This window comes from Scardinius erythrophthalmus (assembly GCF_964197995.2).
Source record: "Scardinius erythrophthalmus genome assembly, chromosome: 18".
NCBI lineage: Eukaryota > Metazoa > Chordata > Actinopteri > Cypriniformes > Leuciscidae > Scardinius > Scardinius erythrophthalmus.
Window position 1 is genome coordinate 7,619,708 of NC_138238.1, and position 21,672 is coordinate 7,641,379.

At 38.6% G+C, this 21,672-nt stretch overlaps 1 protein-coding gene across 6 annotated transcripts in view; it reads left to right on the forward strand.

Annotated features, from left to right (window-relative positions):
- The window catches only part of sdk2b (sidekick cell adhesion molecule 2b), a 309,891-nt gene that overhangs the window by 261,981 nt on the left and 26,238 nt on the right, over nt 1-21,672 (forward strand). For all 6 annotated transcript variants that reach the window (XM_081392177.1, XM_081392175.1, XM_081392176.1 and 3 more), the window contains 18 exons: nt 401-517; nt 2,211-2,378; nt 2,511-2,613; nt 6,775-6,951; nt 7,694-7,830; nt 8,793-8,940; nt 10,333-10,473; nt 11,118-11,299; nt 12,440-12,555; nt 13,687-13,882; nt 14,665-14,763; nt 15,330-15,521; nt 16,606-16,727; nt 16,826-16,935; nt 17,598-17,748; nt 17,836-18,073; nt 21,155-21,270; nt 21,471-21,660. In XM_081392177.1, the coding sequence (XP_081248303.1) occupies nt 401-517; nt 2,211-2,378; nt 2,511-2,613; nt 6,775-6,951; nt 7,694-7,830; nt 8,793-8,940; nt 10,333-10,473; nt 11,118-11,299; nt 12,440-12,555; nt 13,687-13,882; nt 14,665-14,763; nt 15,330-15,521; nt 16,606-16,727; nt 16,826-16,935; nt 17,598-17,748; nt 17,836-18,073; nt 21,155-21,270; nt 21,471-21,660 (2,703 nt within the window). The remainder of the gene's footprint in view (nt 1-400; nt 518-2,210; nt 2,379-2,510; nt 2,614-6,774; nt 6,952-7,693; nt 7,831-8,792; nt 8,941-10,332; nt 10,474-11,117; nt 11,300-12,439; nt 12,556-13,686; nt 13,883-14,664; nt 14,764-15,329; nt 15,522-16,605; nt 16,728-16,825; nt 16,936-17,597; nt 17,749-17,835; nt 18,074-21,154; nt 21,271-21,470; nt 21,661-21,672) is intronic.

The window sequence follows — 21,672 nt, forward strand, 5'->3', positions numbered from 1 at the left end:
TTGTGTTACGCAGAAGAAAGTAAGTCATACAGGTTTGGAACGACATGGAGTAATTTTTTTGGGTGAACTATCCCTTTGAGTATTAGCTTTCCCTTTCCCTTATCAACCAGTCTGGAAATGGTAAGGAACTGTTTGTTCGCCCACCTCCAAAATCCCAATTTATCATGCTTGTCTACATTTCCCAGTGAATTGTTTTTCTTCTGTTGTTCAACTTTCCGTTTCGTACTTGCTTTCATTGCGTTGTTTTCTTTACTTGTTTGGTTTCTAAGCCACGCTTTGATCCGCGCGAATCGAGTTTTGTGTGATTTTCCCAGCGCTTACGAATGCGAGGAAGTGTTTGAACGCGTGTGTGCCGTTGTACGTCTTTGTTTCTCATGCAGTTGGTGTGCTCCTCTCACAGGTATAGCACCGAACATCACGGCAGGGCCTTCCGACAGCACTGTGATTGACGGCATGTCAGTTATCCTGCACTGTGAGACCTCAGGAGCGCCCCGTCCTGCCATCACCTGGCAGAAAGGTGAAGAACACATCCTTCAAAGTCTACACTCACGCATTTCCAAAGAACAACTACAAAGCGTCAGTTCCCAGGCTGCACTTCACCAGGCTGCCGTGCCTCTCTGTTCCTTTGTTATTTTTTTCGCCACTATATTGCACTATTTTGCTGCAATGCCGCCTTCACATTTTAAACTGTTCAGATGTCATCAGACAAGAAAATGACTGTGTGATTTGACACAGGCTACAATTATGTAAATGTATGTTTTATAGTGAGCAGAGTGACTAAAACACCCTTTAGCATGGTAGCAACAACTTTCTTGAATACTCATTAAAAATCATTATAGAAGCTGCAAATACATCTTTAACCAGAACCATCTGAAATGTAAGATGTTGGTTGCCACAAAATTATGATTCTGTATGGAAACAATTGTATGGAAGACCGGCAGATTTAGAGGAAGCATGTCCGTCCCCAGAACCGTGCTTTACATTTATTTCAGAGCAAAAGGAAAGGAAACAAAGCCTGCTTGTGGCTTTAAAGGATTAGTTCACCCAAACATTGAAGTTCTGTCATTGTTTGCTCACCCTTCTGTTGTTTCAAACCCATATGACTTTTTCTGTGGAACACAATAGACATTTTAAAGAATTATTTTGGTCTCTCTTGTCCGTGCAATTGTAATGAATGGGAACCAAGGCTGTCAAGCTTGTGCAAAATCAGAATAAAATGTTGTCTATATGATTCTCACACTTTATTCCAAGTCCTCTGATACAATACAAAAGCTGTGTGTGAGTTGCATACCCAAATTTAAGAATTTTTTTCTATTTAAAATCTTTACATTTGCCATGGTTTAATTGAAAGACTTATGTCTGAATCATTCTAGTCAAATCTTGAACGGAAAGAAAAGGAAAGATTACAGGTGCATGACGACTTAAATTCCATTCAAATTCTCACATAAAACTACTATATGACTTCAAAAGATTTAGAATATAGAGTCATGTTGACTTTTATGCTGCTTTTGTGTCCTTTCTGAGGCTTGAAACCTTCAGTGCCCATGGGGACTAATTGCATGGAAAGAAAAAACCTGTATAATTCCCCATTTGTGTTCACACAAATCAAATAAAGTCATATGGGTTTAGAACGACATGAGGGTAAATACTTCAGCGATAAAATATAAATAAGAGCGAGTTCTTTCAGTTTTGATAACAAATCCATAGATCTGCTGCTTAATCCAGATCTGTTTTCGGGTTTTGATAACCTTCAAACTAACAGCAGAATGTGTGTATATTATATTATATATATATATATATATATAAATTAAAATGTATCATTATTATATTTTTTAAAGAGAATGGAAACCCGAAAAGGTTTTGGCCACCTTTTGCACTTTTGCACTTTATTTGTGGCCTCTGGACAATAAACTCCTGTGAGCTTTTTGAACAATTTTCGTGTGTGGATCTTTTTACTGATTTTTATTTATTTTTTAGTACAAATTAAAACCAAATAATTTTTTCCCCAATTTTTATTAAAATTAAAATACAATTATTATTTTTTCACTTTTTTATTCAAATTAGAAATCTTGAACATAAAAAGGTATATGTTCATCATGCAACTTGGTTTGTTAATATACAGCATATGCCCAATGATGTGCGGTTACCATTTGATTTTGGCTATTTTAATAACATGTATTTTTGCCTGGGTATGTGTGTGACCTCTGCAGGAGAACGAGTGCTGGCCAGCGGTTCGGTTCAGCTACCCCGGTTCACTCTCCTGGAATCAGGAAGTTTACTCATAAGCCCATCCCACATATCTGACGCCGGCACTTACACCTGCATGGCCAGCAACTCCCGTGGCATAGACGAGGCCTCGGCCGACCTCGTGGTCTGGGGTGAGTGTGTTTGTGTGTATAGATCAGAGGCTACCTTTTTACTTGATGACGTCCGTGTTCAAGTGTGTTTGCATGTTTGTGTCATACACCTGTGCATGTACTGATGTGCATTTACTTGGTTCCACATTACAGCACGTACACGCATCACTAATCCTCCTCAGGATCAGAGCGTCATCAAAGGAACAAAAGCCACCATGACCTGTGGTGTGACACATGACCCCAGCGTCTCAGTCAGGTGCGGCCCACATACACTTGACTGCAAAGAAATATTGTGAACACAGAAAAAAAATTATTTTTATTGTTTTTACTACTTTTATGACAATGTAACTAAAGCCATGTGTGTGTGTGTGTGGGGGGGGGGTATTACCCAGCTACATGTTCAAATTTTTTGCAGAAAATATTAATATTTGGCCTTCATTATTATATGAAGGACATTGCTATGTAGTTGCTTAGTAGTACTAAATTGTTTTTTGTGTGTTGTTATGAAATTGTTAGGCTGTTACTAGGATGCTAGGGAGTTATTTGGTGGATTCTAGAGTGTTCTGGGTGGATGCTAGGCCGTTACAAGGTGGATGATAGAATGTTTTGGGTGGTTGCTAGGCTGTTTCTAGGTGAATGATAGAATGTTTTGAGCAGTTGCTAGGCCGTTACTAGGTGGATGCTAAAGTGTTCTGGATGGTTGTTAGGGTGTTACTTGGTGGATGATAGAATGTTCTAGATGGTTGCTATCTAGGCAGTTACTAGGTTAATGCTAGAGTGATCCTGGTGGTTGCTAGGGCATTATTAGGAGGATGCTAGAGTGTTCTGGGTGGTTGCTAGGCCGTTACTAGGCGAATGCTAGAGTGTTCTGGATGGTTGTTAGGGTGTTACTTGGTGGATGATAGAATGTTCTAGATGGTTGCTAACTAGGCAGTTACTATCTAGAATGTTCTGGGTAGTTGCTAGCCATTACTAGATGGATGATTTAATATTTTGGATGTGTGCTTGGCTGTTGTTAGGTGGATGCTAGAGTGTTCTGGATGGTTGTTAGGACTTACTTGGTGGTTGCTAGAGAGTTCTGGGTGGTTGCTAGGCCATTATTAGGTGGATGATGGAATGTTTTGGGTGGTTGCTAGGCATTCACGAGTTCACATGTTAATGAAATCTGATGTAATATTATAATGCGCATTTGGCTTGCTGTCCGGGGGGAGGACTCCAAGCTCGGAATTCGGCCCAACCCCAGAGTACTCCCCCCTATGAATGTATAGATCATGGGTATCTATGAGCAGACCCATCTGAATGTGAGGTGATGGGGTGGTGGCGGGATGCTGAGAAATTTGTCATGAGACAGGAGGTAAGGGAAGGCTTTATTTATACTGGCTTCTTCTTGTGCTGATTGGATGATTACCTGAACATGCTCCTCCCGAACTTTGTTGCATAAAACTTCATTTAGTAGGTGTTCTTGTTGGTTGCTAGGCTGTTACAAGGTTGATTATTGAAAGTTTTGTGTGGTTGTTTGGGCATTACTTGGTGGATGCTAGAGTTTTCTGGGCTGCGTTTCCCAAAAACATTGTAAGCCTAAGTTGATCGTAGAATCATTGCCACCAATGGTTTCTATGATCGACTTAGGCTTACGATGCTTTTGGAAAATGCAGCCCCCGGTGGTTACAAGGCCATTACCATGTGGATGATAGAATGTTTTGGGTGGTTGCTAGGCCGTTACTAGGTGGATGATAGAATGTTTCGGGTAGTTGCTATGCGTTAGTAGGTGGATGTTAGAGTGATCTGGGTGGTTGCTAGGGCATTACTTGATTGATGCTAGAGTATTTTGGGTCCTAGGGTGTTACTAGGTGAATGTCACAGTGTTTGGGTGGTTATGTGTGTGCTGGATGGGTACTAGGCCATGACTAGGTGGATGTTAAAGTGTTCAGAGTGGTTGCTAGTCTGTCACTATGCAGATACTACAGTGTTCTGGGTGGTTGCTATGATGTTTTGGATGGTGGCTTTCTACCCCTGAGTATGAGCAATCACGATGCAAGCCTTATGTTTCACACTATTCAAATCCCAGTGGATAAAATCATCTGGTGTTAATGATGCCTCACCAGCGTGAAATCATGAGCCATTACATTATCTCAACATTTACAACCCCCGTATGGTTCCCTAGAATCCTTTGAATCTCCCTTGAATCTCAGTGCGCTCAATTGGAAGTCAGCAGCCTCAACCATCCTCCATTACGGTAGACCGGCATCGTGATTTGAAGGCAAGATTCAGACTCTCAGTGAAAACCCAAAAAGTTCCTCTCAATGAGCACCTGAACTTCAATTAGTGACACCTTTTAAGAGTTTTTTTTTCAGCTGATTCAGTTTTGTCAGGCTCCCTCTTTCACTTCCATTTCTTTCTGTCCTCCGTAACCTCCTTTCCCAACACCCGTGGAGGCATTTCGCTTATTTCGTAAAGAATGAGGGATGAGAAGGAAGGGATAATTGTGTTGGATGGAACCAGTAATTGATAGCAGCAGTAAAAGGATTTCAAACAAGCCAGGCCATGATGCAATTAATCACGAGTGTTTGTGAATGCGTATCTGTTTCCAGCGTGTGTGCGAGAGAGTCTTATCGATTTACGCAGAGGTTAGACACATCTGTTAGACGCTTCTGATGACCTTGGATGTTCCCTGAATGAATGTAATATGTAGATCTGTTCAGTTAAATACACTGTTTCATACACACAGGTGTTATACGGTACATATGCTTGTCAGACCAGAGGCACATAGGAACAATTGCTTTACTGTGATACAATAAAACTCTCTCTCTCTCTCTCTCTCTCTCTCTCTCTCTCTCTCTCTCTCTCTCTCTCTCTCTCTCTCTCTTCAAAACTCTTTATTTAACTTTAATTTGTATTTAAAGACTTCATCAGAAATTATATTATTATACTGTATGTAGTGATTCATCAGTCCTAAAAAAGTTTTTCATAATCCACCTAGTTACTGTTCTGGTCAGTTGCTAGGCCGTTACTTGTCGGATGCTAGAGTGTTATGGCTGGTTGCTTTTATTTTTTGGTATTTTTGTCTTTATTTAGATAGAATAGCTGGAGAGAGGACAGGAAGCAAGGTCGGAGAGAGAGGAAGTCGGGGTCGGGAAAGGACCTCAAGTCGGGACCATAGACTGTAAAAAAATATGGTCAGCGTGTCTCCGCTACCTTCCACTGCAGAAAAATGAAGCCATAATATCCCAGTAACCATCGTTGACGATTACGTTGTTTGGAGCCCGAGTTTGCGTAGTGGTAATCCTGAGATGGAGCCGCGGCATCAAGTTCCTCCCCAAACGCTCGCAGACTCAATCACAAGCACAGCTGTCAATCATGACATTACACCACGTTTTTATAGCATCAAAAATCATCTAAAACCAAACTTACTGGGAAGACGAACACTTGAACACAGGTCTGCGCGATGAGAACTACATAAAACGACAGAAACCATCTTTGGGAAAAAATTTATTGAAATGTAATTGGATTTTCTAGTTTGGCTTGTGTTCCATTCAATTACATGGAAAGGGCGGGGTTAAGACCTATACTGCATCCAGCCACCAGGGGGCGGTCAAAATGTTTCACTTTTCACTTTTCAGGACTTCACTTTTCAGGACTTGTGTGGCACACTTGGTCGGGAGTTGAACTCAGGTTGCCTGGAGCGCATCTTCACTACATGTTGGAGCACTGCACAGGAAGCCATCGGCTCTAACTGGTTGCTAAAGTTTAACAAGATTGATGCTAGAACTGAGTGGTTTCTAGGGTGTTACTAGATGGATTCTAGAACATTCTGGGTGATTGCTAGGATGTTGTGGGTGGTTGCTAGGTCGTTATTTGTTGGATGTTTGGATGTTCTGGATGGTTGCTAGGCCATTAGGTGAATGCTAGAATATTGTGGGTGGTTGCTTGGATGTTTCTAAGTGGATGCTAGAGTATTCTTGGTGTTTGCTATAGTTTTACAAGAGTGATGTTGTGCTGGATGGTTGCTAGGCTGTAACTAGATGGATGATAGAATGTTCTGGGTGGTTGCTTGGCTGTTACTAGGTGAATGCTAGTTTTTACTAAATAGTTGTGAGAGTGTTGTGATTTCTAGGTCTTTATTAGGTGGTTTCCAGGGTGTTTCTAGTGATTTCTAAGTTGTTTACAGATTTTAAAAAGAGTGTTTTAGGAAGCACTAACATTAACATTGCGGAATTTTCACTATGAAATCTAAATGGATCAAATCAAGTCCCACTGTACAATATATTTCCACTTCATTTTACATTATGAAAATACAATATATTTGATGTTATCTGAAATGTAATGACAGTATAAACATATCAACGTATACAATGTAATGGTCTTGAAATGACTTACAGTATTGGTCTTGCATGTTGTTGTTTGTGTGTACGTTCAGGTTTGTTTGGGAGAAGGATGGTCAGGTGATCATCCCTCAGTCTCTGCCTCGAATGCGACTGGATGTCAATGGAACGCTGCACATCTCTCAGACCTGGTCAGGTGACATCGGCACATACACCTGCAGAGTGACATCAGTAGGCGGCAATGATTCCCGCAGCGCACACTTACGCGTGAGGTCAGAGATGAAAACGCTATCCCATCATCCCACGCAGTCCTTCATCTCTTCTGATCATTCCTTTTTGATTTGCTCTCTCTCCTGTTCTCTGAATCGTACCTCATTCAGTTTTTTCAATATCCCTGTTCATCACCTGCACACATTCAGTCTCTATTTTTGGTGTCGTTGCCTCCATTTTTTAATTTAAAAGCACAGTAGATATTATCTGCTCTCATTTTTTTTCTTTCTGTTCATCTCATTTCTCTTTTTTTTCCATCAAACATGTTTTGATTCACCCTGTATTTTTCTTTTTTGTTTTACTTTCATGATTGATTGATAATCCTGTAGTCATTTTAAACTCATTCATTAATTTCCACCTTTCTCCAGTCAAACATTGGCATTCTTCTTTTAAACTCATTTTGTATTCCTGTCATATATAAAGAATTATATATATATATATATATATATATATATATATATATATATATATATATATATATAGAATATGTCGCATTTACAGGGAGTGCAGCTTGATGCTACAATAAATTATGTTGTTAAAACTAGTCAACTAGATACTAACGTTAGATGTAACATGAGTAGTTCTAAACGGCAATCCACATTGACCTCTGTTTTATAGAATGACCCTTTTATGTACTTGTTCTCTTCAGATATTAGATATGCTTCATGGAGTGCTCATTAAATGGCCCTGAAAAGTAATGACTATCTCATGCTTTCTTCTTCTGAAATAACATATTACCCACAGGCAGTTGCCTCATGCCCCTGAGAACCCCACCGCAGTGTTAAGCACCTCAGAAAAGAGAGCCATAAACCTCACATGGGCCAAACCTTTTGATGGGAACAGCCCTCTCATTCACTACATTCTGGAAGTATCTGAAAACAGTGAGTAAAGACCTCATATGTGGATCATTAATCTTGGGCAAGTTGTGTGACATTGATATAGTTACCTTGTTATGAATTTCACTGATGATGTTCTGAAAGACATAATAATGTTAAATAGACTAAATTATTATTAATATTATATGATTAACATAATTTATGATAACACCAATAATAATAATAATAATAATAATTATTATTATTATTATTATTATTATTATTATTATATTAATACAATTATGTTGTGTCATAATAATAACAAACATAAATGAAAGTATTTATTAGTAGTAGCAGTAGTTAGTAGTAGTATTAATTAAAATGATCTAAACAAAATTCATTATTATTATTGCTGTTTTTATTGTTATAATTATTGTTAGTATTATATTTGTATTATATATTATTATTATTATTAAAATAGTATAATCAGCATAATTTATTTATAATTATAACACCAATAATAATAATAATAATAATTATTATTATTATTATTATTATAGTAATACTACTACTAATAATAATTATCAGTATAATGATTATTATTAATATTAATAAAGTTATATGAATATTTTTTTTCATAATAACATAAACATTCCTTTGTTTATTTGTATTATTATAATAGCTAAGTAATCATTTTATTTTATGTTTTTTACTATCAAAATAATTTATAAAAAAAAATAATTAAAGTAAAAATAATAACGAACTCATTATTTTTAATAATAATATTTTATATAATGTTTAATAGTATCATTTATTATATGGTTTAGGGTTTAGCAAATAATGTCATAAACGATTAATTTAAAGTTACTGATGCTACATTTTAGGTTCTCCATTTTCTTCGTATTTTTGTGTTCTTCATGTCACCTTATGGGACCTGAAGGAAATTGTCCCATGCAAAATCTCTTTTTTTAATTTTTAAGGATATTAGTTTAGTTCATTGTGTGTCCTTCATTATCTGCTCTACACAGACGCTCCTTGGACGGTCCTGTTGGCTAACATTGAGCCAGATTCGACCGCTGTAACGGTCAACGGGTTGATCCCGGCGCGCTCATACCAGTTCCGCCTGTGTGCCGTCAATGACGTTGGCAAGGGCCAGTTCAGCAAGGAGACTGACCGGTGAGCTGAATTACAGTGTCCTAAAGCCCGTTGAGTACCATAGCTGTGCCCTGTTTGACCATAAAGATAACTCTATCACTCTGTCTCAGCATGTGAAAATTGCCTGTGCTCTCATGGGACAATGTCTATGGGAGGATTTATCTGTCTGAATGCTCTGTGTGTATACGGCTGTATTTCTCTTGGATGTGTTTGTGTGTTAGTGTATCTTCCAAGGATCAGTGTAATCAAAGCCCTCGGAATGTAAAGGAAGCTTTCCAACACTTAAATTAGACATTCAGCAAATGCCCCCATCAGAACGGATACAAATCCCTCTGGTTCTCCAGAGGTTTGAGAAAAACCTCTTCTAGCCACGATAATCCCAACTCAGAATATACAGGCTGAAACCAGCCTATTAAAAGAGAGATACAGAGAGATCATATTATGGCTATATTACATCTCAGACTGTATATAGCACTGACGGACCATTTGCATTTAGGGGAAACTAGCTAGAGTAAAATAAGTCCAGTCTTCCAAGTAAAAGAGCCAACCGTCAATCAGCAATGTCATCACTTTGTGTTCACGACAGTTCTAGACTGGACCAACCTGGGAAAAAAAATTTTTTTACTGTTATTTTAGCCTAAAAACAAAGTTTACAATACCATTCATGTTGAAATATGCGTTTTTGCAGATGGTCGTCGAGTGAACCAACTTTCCTTGAAAGGAACTTTGGTAACATCTGCAGCTCCTGGTCTTAGTTTACTATGAGACAACACGCTTTAGTGTCTTGTATTTAGTGGTCAAGGCCAATATATCAGCTAATAATTGCCATTTCTTAATTATCAGCATCAGATGATACATTTTTCTGTGGGAAGTATCAGAAGATGCGATGAGAATGTGTCGTTCGCGTCTGGACGTTGTTTTGGTGGTTGTGACGTTTGAAGTAGATTCATCGTCTGCTTTGCATTTCCTCAAAAAAATAAAAAATAATAATAATTCCCACTTAGTTCAGAACCATGCATCATTCATTTATATTTTAACACAGCTCCCTGCAATACTCAATTATGATTCTTCAATCGCGCCATCTAGCGGTCTGTTATTGCACGACAACATACACTACAACTGATAACAGACCTCTCAAGTGAGGTAATTGAGGTAATAAAATATGTCAAATTGATATTTTGTGTTCAATTATTGGCAAGTGGCCACATAATAAGCCAGCTAATTTTATAGTGGTGTCTTGTATCACCCTGAAGAGGTTTCTTATGCATATCTGCTGACAGTACACTATCCCTTAGCCTTGCCGCACCCCCATTTTTATAATCATGGTCCCCCTGTAGGGGTCACACCCCAGAGTTTGGGAAGATATCGGCATCAGCCATCAAAAAATCACTTATGTTTACCTTCTCTCTTCAGGGTCTCTCTTCCAGAAGAGCCACCCAGCGCTCCCCCTCAGAACGTCATTGCCAGTGGCCGCACCAACCAGTCCATCATGATTCAGTGGCAGCCACCACCAGAAAGCCACCAAAATGGCATCCTGAGAGGATACATCATTCGGTGAGACATGTTTACTCATGTCTGGGGTCTGATTGTATCTTAAACCCTTAGTTTTTTCTATGTTTTACACTTATTTCACTCTCAGTCTTCCGCTGTCTGTTTTTCCCAGTCAACGCCAATATGAGTCTTTTCCAGCTGGTCTAAATTCTCTTTCTCCACAGCAGGTTTGAGGGGAAATTTGATTGTATTGTATTATTTCAAGGCTGCTCCAGGATTTGAGCACTTCGGGGTATTTTCCTCTGTCAGTGATGACAGTGAATTGGACTTTTTGTTCATTTATTTATATATTTTCCCTGTTCATCATTGAGGAAAGCTGAAGGCCGTCTTTGATATTGCAAACCTTGGTCGCCCCATATGGTCCTCGGCTCAGCTCAAGGAAAACGCACAGAATGGCATGACATTTCTAGAGTGGTTCTTTTTCGCCCTCTGTTGCTTATCTATGGTACTGCGGTACAAAAACCAAAGACAGATCTGATTATGAAGAGTAGATGAGACGAGGTATATTTTTAGAGATGCTTATCAGAGCCCTTCAGAGAGAGTTATCTCGGGGGAATGTTCTCCTCTGTCAAAGCTCTGTCCGTTAAGATCAGAAAATCTTTGCATCCGTCCTTGACAGTAACAATATAGCCCTCTGCTAATCTCAGGTATCGCCTGACCGGTCTGCCTGTGGATATCCAGTATAAAAATATATCGAACCCTGATGTCACCAACCTGCTGCTGGAGGATCTCATCATCTGGACGAATTATGAAATCGAGGTGGCGGCCTATAATGGAGCTGGACTAGGTGTTTACTGCCATAAGGTTACAGAGTGGACACTCCAGGGAGGTGAGGGTTTAGATCCGATTCATTCATTCATACTCTCATACATTCATACATATATTTTTTTTAAGAAACTGATACTTTTATTCAGCAAGACGGCATTAAATTGATCAAAAGTAACACTAAATAAATGTATAATGTTTCAAAATATTTCTATAATAATAAAAGCTGTTATTTAGATTTTTCTGTGTATCAGAGAATCCTGAAAACAACGTATCACAGTTTCCACAGAAATATTAAGCGGCACAACTGTTTTCATCATTGACAATAATGTTTCTTGAGCAAAATCAGCATAATAAAGTGATTTTTGAAGGATCATGGGAAGGATCTGAAGACTGGAGTAAATGAAAATTCAGCTTTGCCATCAAAAGAATAAAGTACATTTTCTAATATACTCAAATAGAAAAAAGCTATTTTAAATGTTATTGATATTTCCCAATATTCTTGTTTTTACTGTATATATTTGATAATGCAGACTTGGTGAGCATAAGAGACTTTTCAAAAACATAAAAAATGTTACAGACCCCAAAACTTTTCAACAATAGTGTATGTTTGTTTGTTTGTTTGTTTGTCTGTTTGTATGTTTAATTTATTTATTTGAGTGATCCATTAATTAATATACATATTTGTTATTTTAATGCTGTTTAAAGGAATAGTTCATCCAAAAATGAATTATTTACTAATATCTATAGTAAATTCTATTATTCCAAACCTGCATGCTGTTGTTGTTGGTAAAGTCTTTACATCAGTCTTTCAAAAATTTCTTTTGAAGTTATACGATAGACCGAACCAAAAAAATATACATAATTATTTTAAAAAAAATTTTTACTGAAAATCAAAGTTTGAGGTCACTGTGAACTGTTGTTGTACGGGAAAGAGCTGTGTATAAATCCTTTAAAAACAATCCCCTTTTGTTTTCCCTTTAAAAATGACAGTGTATGAGTTTGGAACAATATGAGCCATATTTTGGTCATTATTCCTTTAAAACACTACTGTTTAGTTGTCTGAAATCTATAATTTGTGAAGACAGAACTGAATTTTTCTCATCATTTGTCTAGGGTTTAGCAGCTGAAATGTGTTACCAAAAAAAGAAGTCTCATTTGTTTCCGTCTCTGTCTTCCTTATTCCATTTTACCTGTCAACCAGTTCCCACCATCGCTCCAGGCAACGTGAAAGCAGAGCCCGTCAACTCCACCACCATCCGCTTCACCTGGACAGCCCCGAACCCGCAGTTCATTAACGGCATCAACCAGGGCTACAAGGTAAACGCTGAAGGAATGAGAATAAACCAGCACTCAGACCTGAGCTGCTGAAAATGCATTAAACGCAGCGTTTATTTTTTAGTTTGTTGATGAGATTTCGTGCAAGGGTCGCCTAAGGTCTCTTTCAAACTCACCGCTCTCATTCCTTTGTTTTCGGTTTCGCTGAGAGATCCAGAATTACTAATAATGTTTCTTGAGCAAAATTGGCGTTTTAAAGTGATTTATGAAGGATCATGGGAACACTGGAGTAAATGAAATTTCAGCTTTGCCATTAAAATAATGAAGTACATTTTCAAATATACTCAAATAGAAAAAAGCTATTTTAAATGATATTTTACAATATCCTAGTTTTTACTGTATATATTTGATAATGCAGACTTGGTGAGCATAGGAGTCTTTTCAAAAACATTAAAAATGTTACAGACCCCCACACTTATGAACAATAGTGATCCAGAATTGTTCCTTCTGTCACTCTAGTTCTTTAAAGCCAGACTGTCTCTGGAAAGAATTGTTTTGGACAATTACAAAATGGAGACAGTCAGCCGGACACATTAGTCTTAATAGCTTATTAGCTAGGTTTAGATTCGGTCCCAGACAACAACAGCTGGGATTGGAGGGAATATTTGTCTGCAGGCTTTTTTTCTCTCTCTCTCTGTGGAGTCATTCGAGAACAATCTTATAACTCTCATTCTCTTTTTAGTGCCCTCAGAGGAGAGTTTCAAGTGTCTATAAACTTTGAAATGCCAAATAATCCACGATAGTATTGGGACAAGAGAGGAAATCTGTGACCATTTAGCCATTCTTAGAGGGAATTCACTTAGAATGAAGCAGGCTCTGTGAAACAGTTATTTGAACAATTAGGTAATTTCCAAATTAGGTAATGGTGCAAACACACCCAAAAAAAAAAAAAGAAAGAAAAAAGTGTGCTAACACACAGGGCAGTTGAATCTTGCAGGCCAGTTCTAGGTTATGGGGGATGCAGCATTTAGACTATTTTATATATATTTTTTTACTATTATTCTTAGTGCTGTCAAATCTAACATAAAAGTTTATGCCGTGTATGGGCATATATGTATATATATATATATATATATATATATATAATTTATTTTATTCCCTCATTCTTTTTAGCTTTTAGCATGGGAGCCAGGAAAGGAAGATGAGATGACAGTAGTGACAGTTCGGCCGAACTTCCAGGACAGCGTTCACGTGGGCCACATCACCGGCTTGAAGAAGTTCTCGGAGTACTTCACCTCAGTGCTCTGCTTCACCACACCTGGAGATGGTCCTCGCAGCTCTCCACGACGCCTGCGCACACATGAAGACAGTGAGTGCTGTTCCTACACGCACGTTCTGACTCGACACATTCTGTTGATCCTTGAACAACATTCCTGTCTGAAAATTTTATCCTAACCATATCCCTACCCCTAAACCTAACCCTGATAGGTGAATAACACTGATGTAGAAGCACCTAACCCTGGTTGTAAGACTATACTTCACATAAACTGTAAACATTTCCCTTAAATCTGATTGGTTGATCGGAATGTTGTTCCAGCATCAAAAATGATGTTGATCCAGGAACATGTTGTTGGTGAAATCAGGTTCTGCCTCAGTTGTTAATTCATCACAGGTACAGTAAGTTCAAATGGCAATGCGAATGCATTAGCTTTTGGACCTCAGGAGTAGCCTATATGTCACCAACCGTTAAAGCATTACATTTAAGTGAAAATGAATGGCAGGTAATATCCACCGTGGTGTGTGTTTGAACCAATTGCAGGTTAGTAGAACAGCTACTATTCAGGAAATTAAACACCATGTTGTGAAAGTTAAGATTGTGGCTTAATGTATGGTCAGACACTTGCATGTGTCATTATATGATTAACATTTGACCAAAATCATGCTCAAAACGTTAAAATGCTGATTCTGTTCGGAGTGAACCGATGGATGTTTTTCTTTTTTTCGAGTTTTTAAGCCGTGCTTTACATGGTTATTGTTGATGTTCAGTGCTTTCAATAACCAGAGTGTGGTTTAATGGAAACCACACTCACATCTCCAGGTATTCTGTACCTGTGAAGGTCTCACAGTCTGATTCCTGTCCTATATTTTCAGCTCCTGGTGCCGTGGGTCACCTGAGTTTCACTGAGATTCTAGACACTTCTCTCAAAGTCAGCTGGAGAGAACCCAATGAGAAGAATGGCGTTCTGACTGGTGAGATTTGTATCTGTTATTAACACATTTTTATTGAAGAAATAATCATTTTTCTTTGCTCCAACTTCTTGACTTCTTCAGAACAATCATAGATGTCAAGTGTACGAGACAGGATTTTCTATGTTGTTTGCTAGAATGACTTTAAGAACTAATTTATTTGAAAGCTTATGTTTCTTATCAGAAGGAACAAAGCTCTTTGCGATTATTGAATGGGAGGTGCGCTACACATAATGTTTGATGTAGGGAAAAAAACACAGACCTGGCAACCCTGGCTTGAACTACTGGTGGATAATTTTATGTTGCTAGTTTTTAACTATTAATGTGTTTTTGTCACATTAACTTGCCCTAAATTCAAAACAAGAAATATTTTCTTCACACACAGTACGAGTTGCAGTCTGAACACGTTTTTCTGCCCCTTTTGAATGACCCTGAATGTCCCTGATCATCGGCTGTTTTTTAACAATCGGGTGATGGCCGATAGTGAACTTGCTTTTATCAGCCGATACTGATTTTTGGCCAATACATTGGTGCATCTCTAATATTTATATTTAATATTTGTTTCCTAGGGTATCGTATATCATGGGAGGAGTATAACCGTACTAACACTCGGGTTACACACTACCTGCCTAATGTTACTCTGGAATACAGAGTCACTGGACTAACCGCTCTCACCACATACACCATTGAGGTGGCCGGAATGACCTCCAAGGGTCAGGGTCAGCTGTCATCTTCAACAATCTCTTCAGGAGTACCACCAGGTAAAGCAGTCATACATGAATGCACACACCAGTCAAAACTGTTATGGCATATTGCATATTAAAACCAGACCGGAAAAAGGTCTGGCATGTTCATAGGAGAAGAGAAAAATGCGCACATACTCTTCTCTTTCCATGAACCAGCTTTGGACCACCACTGGTTTTAGAGCTCCCATTAAAAGGACTAGGGTTATAAAGTTAAACGTCTGAGCTCTCGTTATTGCATCGACGCAGCACAAACACACGGACGCCCTGACTTCGTGGAGTTCACTGTTACGACTCCCGGGCCAGAGATCATTTCGCCTTTATTGCTACATTAGACGGTCTATGGATTCCAGACTCAAACCATGTACGAACTGCACACATTCAAGAGTAAATGTAGACGTTTAAAGATGTATGAATCCTGAACTCTCATGGTTTCGCGCCACGTTACCCTTATTAAGTTATACAGACCCTGCTGCTTTCATGACATTCCCCCAGTGTTTTATTGGAGGCATATTTCAACTTCTGGTAATAAGCTGGGTAACAGCTGTGAGTGTGGAATGATTTGTACCACCGTTCTCCTTCATTTCTGCCTTTCACACAGACATTTAACAGTGGGAAAACTACAGAAACTGTTGCTTATTAAAGTACATTTAGTGCTGCTTGCTATTGTAATGGTGTAAAACCAGCCCAAACACCTCTGTACCTAACAACTATGTTGCCTGTACTACAAATCTGAACACCCTAGCAACCACCCAGAACACCCTAGCAACCAAACAGCCATGGTCAGGCAACCTCAGAACACCTTAGATACCTTAGAAACCACTCAGATCACCATAACAAACAACAACACACCACCAAATACAATAATAATCTGGTGTTCATATTAATGTTACTGAATGAGAGTAATTTATTTAGTTTTACTTCATTTTTATTTAAAGTCTTATCTTACCAGATGAGGGCGTCATAACACAGCTAAACATTTTCACACTTCACTACATTCTTTTAATGTTTGGTTTATGACAAAATTATATTCTGGATTAAATAAAATTAAATAACTGAATGCATTGTAAGCTAGAACACTCTTTTCTCTCTTCCGATACAGAGCTTCCCGGGCCTCCCACAAACTTGGCCATCTCAAACATCGGCCCTCGATCAGTAACCTTACAGTACAAGCCAGGATATGATGGCAAGACTTCAATTTCTCGTTGGCAGGTGGAGGCCCAGGTGGGTCACTCTTTATTTAAGGGGGTGATGCTTTCACAATCTAGATTTGACCTTTGCCTGAAAACTTGCATGAATCTCTCTCTATTGTCTGCTTTCAGGTCGGTATCATTGGAGAGAATGAGGATTGGGTGATGGTCCATCAGCTGGCCAATGAGCCTGATGCTCGCTCTCTGGAGGTCTCCGGCCTCAACCCCTACACCTTTTATAGGTGACTTTTATTATTCAAGCAATTTTGTCATGTGCTTTTGGCATTTTTATTTTTTATTTTATATATATATATATATTATAATTTTATGTAGCTGTGATTTATTTATTATTCAGTTTTCCGTCATTTTAGTACTTCAAATGAAGCTTTTGTTATATATTTATTTCATTTAGTTGACCAGGCAACAATTCTAATTTCCGTTTAAGTTTTAAAATGTTATTTTATATTTTTTTACTGTATATTTTATTTCAGTTACCGAAAATATTTTTGGTAACACTTTAGTTTAGGGTCCAATTCTCACTATTAACTAGTTGCTTATTAGCATGCATATTACTAGGATATTGGCTATTTGTTAGTACTTATAAATCATATATAAATGCTTGACTTATTCTGCATGACCATATTCTACATCCCTTAATCATACACAATACCTAAAATTAACAACTACCGGTACCTTACTAACTGTTAATAAGCAGTTATTAGGTGTTTATTGAGGCAAAGTCTAAAAGTGAGAATTGAACCCTAATCTAAAGTGTGACCATATTTTTTAATGGTTTTAATTTTACTTTAAGTTAACTATAACAACACTGTTTGTGATTGGATCATCCGAGATGGATGTTAATGCGTAAAAGACCATTAAAGCAAGTGTTTATTTGGATTTGCAGGTTCCGTATGCGTCAGGTGAACATAGTGGGCACCAGTCCACCCAGCCAGCCTTCCAGAAAGATCCAGACCCTTCAGGCTTCTCCTGATATCGCCCCCGCAAATGTCACTCTGCGGACAGCCAGCGAGACCAGCCTATGGCTCAGATGGGTGGTATGTTCTAGATCTAGAATCTAAATAATATACATATATGTGGCACTGAGACACAAACTCACTCTCTCATTTATGACCGTCCATCAGCCTCTTCCTGAGTGGGAGTACAACGGGAACCCTGATTCGGTGGGTTATCGTGTGCAGTACAGCAGGACTGGAGCTCAGTCCAAAGCCCTACTGCACGTCATCGCTGACCGCTTGGAGAGAGAGTTCACCATCGAGGACCTGGAGGAGTGGACGGAGTATGAGGTCAGAGTTCAGGCCATCAATGGCATCGGAGCAGGACCGTGGAGTCAACCCGTACGAGGAAGAACCCGAGAGTCCGGTAAAGACAAACCAGGCTTCAGAAGTTTCAATAATCAAGAGCTTACCAAAGCAAAGTGTTCATTTTTTTGCGTCTATTCAATGCAATGTTTTATGAATAATTCAGTTTAATGATGGCAAAGTTTGCTAAACTTATTTTAAACTTACTAAAGACAGCATAAATAATGATTTTATACATGATTATTTATTAAACATTTGTCATGTATTTATTGATTAATATCAATGAAAAATCTCATCTTTTTTAAGTCACATTACAATAACTATAGATTGGTTTATGGTTGTTGATGTAATGATTAATGGTCATTCTATAATTGAATGTTTGGTACATTAATATAATATACAGTTGATATGCATTCACAAGTGTGAAAATATAAATTGACTATTTTATGGCTTCAATCGTGGCTCATCCAGCCAGACTGTGGAGCCGAAACTATCCATTTTATAATATGGAATGGAAAAACGTTTAAATGATAACATATGTTGAGCTCAATGCATGTCTTAAATCATTTATCATATGGTATGTGGGCACAGGATTTCCTGTTAAAACAAGCAGGGCACAGATCAGCACACACGTGCAAGTCTTTTCATTCTTTCTGTGTCTTGAAAGAGAAGCAAACCTGACTTCCTCTGGACCACCTCTTTTTCCCCTTCTCTCCTTCTGCTCAGCTCAGTCGCCGTGGTTACTAGAATTCAGGGAAGCAAGTTTGGGATTAATAAGTGGGTGTTGAGGAAATTGGTAACACATGGGGCTGTACACATGACTCCCCTGATTTTTCTTTAGCCAATCAAATCCCTGCAATCATGCACTCCGTGTCTGGGGATTTGTGCCGCAGAGTGATTCTCTGTTACTCCCCCAATAATGGTCAAAATCTGGTGTCTTCCAGACCTCACTGCCTTTGATATGTGTATAGCCATCAGCACACTTAACCCCCCCATCACACACACACACACACACACACACACACAAATATGAACATATTCCAGTCCTATTAAGGACTTGAAATGCATAGACTTATTCAGAAAGGCTGAATATGGAAAGTTGCGATAGTCTTTTCTTCTCTATTGTGTATATACGAGTGAAACAGCTTCTCAAACAAAACAAAAAAATGGGACGAGGACTTGATTTTGTCCTTTAGGAATTGATTAGATGGTTGTGGTTTGCTATTGGTCAATCTCATGTGAGTGACAAGTTGTTCCACCCTCGTGCCAGTAAACAAGTCATCAGAGAAGAGTAAAGATGAGTCAAGTCACCTTTATTTATATAGCGCTTTATACAATACAGATTGTTTCAAAGCAGTGTTACAGTGATAAAGGCGGGCATACACTGTGCGATTTTCGCCCGATTTTGAGCCGAATTCTGACTCGTGCGACTCTTTTTCGGGTCGGGCCGATTTTCAGCTTTGTCGTGCGTCGTTTGTCGTGTAGTGTTCGTGCAGTGTACAGGGGGAAACGAGAGGCTATTAACCTCTCCCGACCGGCAATCGGATGGTCGGATGAATTTCTGGCATGTTAGAAATTTTGGTCGCTCCTCGTGACTATATCGCACAGTTGAAGCAGAGCTACGAACTGATCGCCCTAAACTCAGTGTTTTTCCCCTCACTGCACCTGCGCGAAAACAGAAGTTTAACCATTTCATGTGCAGCAAAAAAAAAAAAAAAAAAAAAAAAAAAACCCGAAAAGAGGGAGATAAGTTCTGTAGTTCAAACTAGCTACAAATTACTGTTGCTTACCTCCAGTTCCTGTTGCAAAATGGATTAACCATTACCCAAGTCTTCCAAGCCACCAGCGATCTACACCGTGCATTTTTTTTATTAATTTGTTAAACAATGTTTTTGAAATAAAGCTGTTTTTAACTTTCATTGATGACTAATTATTGCAGTGTTCGGACTCGGACATATTATAGACTGTTAATAATTAATTATATGGCTATAATTCACTGTAATCGACCTTAATGTTTTAGACAAAAAGGAGGAAGCTTCTATGTAATATTTTATTATCCTCACAGCGCGTTGGTTATGCGGTGATGCGCTATGAAATTATTGCGTGGCAATTTAATTATAATAGCCTATAAATTTTATAATAAAAATAGCCTAGTCCTTCCCTAATAATAATAATAATAATAATACCAATTTAAAACATACATTAGAAATGCTAAATCATCTTGATATTGATAGCTGATGCGTGTTTTGATAATATCTCTGGATTCATGATATCATCTATAGGCGCAACCCAGGGTTTATCGCGCTGATTCACGCATATTTCACACGTACAGTGTGAGCAGTGAAGTCGCAGCTCGATGATCGGACCGTATAGTGTGAGCACATAAATCCTGAGCTTTGGCTTTACATCGCATGCGATCTACTCGTTCAGTGTGAGTAGGTACCTTGCTGAAATCGCCCAGACATCGCACAGTGTATGCCCGCCTTAACAGGAAAATGATGCATTTCGGCTGTTGTTCAGCTGAAGTCAGTTCAGGGTTGATTCAGTTCCATTGTAAAAATCATAAATTATTAAATTTTATCTATAAGTCTATAAAGCTGTTCTGCAAAAAAAAAATGTCATTGCTCACTTCAGTTCTCATACAACAGCGTCAGTACAGTCAGATCAATAATATTTTTGAATGTTAAGTGTCCGCAACTAAGCAAGCCAGAGGCGACAAGTGGCAAGGAACCCAAACTCTATCAGGTGACAGAATGGAGAAAAAAAAAAAAAGAATCCAGGGAGAAACCAGGCTCAGTCGGGCCAGTTCTCCTCTGGCCAACAAACGAACATGGTGTGATTATGATTCATAACAAGTCAGAATTCAGATCGGGATCAATAGCATTAAAATATTCATCCAGACTGCATATGTTGCTGCAAGAGGGAGGGGAAGATGTTTTGATTAAAGATTACGAGGGCACATAAATAAAAATAAAAAAAATGATGCGATGGATGAATTATTTATAATAAATACTGAAATATTCCATAAAAAAAAAAACAAGAATTGTCTATTATGATTTCATGGTGACTTCAACCATCACATCTGTCTTTTATCCACATCTGACTTTAACCAATCTTTCTGTTTTCCTCTGTTTTAATACAGTCCCCTCTTGTGGCCCCACAAATGTTTCTGCATTTGCCACTACCTCCAGCAGCATTCTGGTCCGCTGGTTTGAAGTTCCCGAAACTGATCGGAATGGACTTATCCTGGGCTACAAGGTCTGTGAGATGCCAGTAAAAAAAAAAGAAAAACATTATTTCAAACAAAGCTGCAAATATGACAACTTGAATACATTTGAGTACATGACTGCATAACACATGACCAAAGCTGTTTTGTTTTTCCCCGTACAGTGAAAGTGAATGGTGACCACAGCTGTTCACGTTAACTTTGATCTAAACGTTCTCTTTTACACTTTCAGGTGGCATATAAGGAGAAGGATTCAGACTCTCCACTGCAGTTCTGGACGGTGGAAGGAAACGCCAGCCATAGTGTTCAGCTGACCGGACTGGGGAAGTATGTTCTGTATGAGATCCAGGTGCTAGCCTTCACCCGCATCGGAGACGGCCGACCCAGCTCTCCTTCAATCCTGGAGCGAACACTTGATGATGGTGGGCATGGCA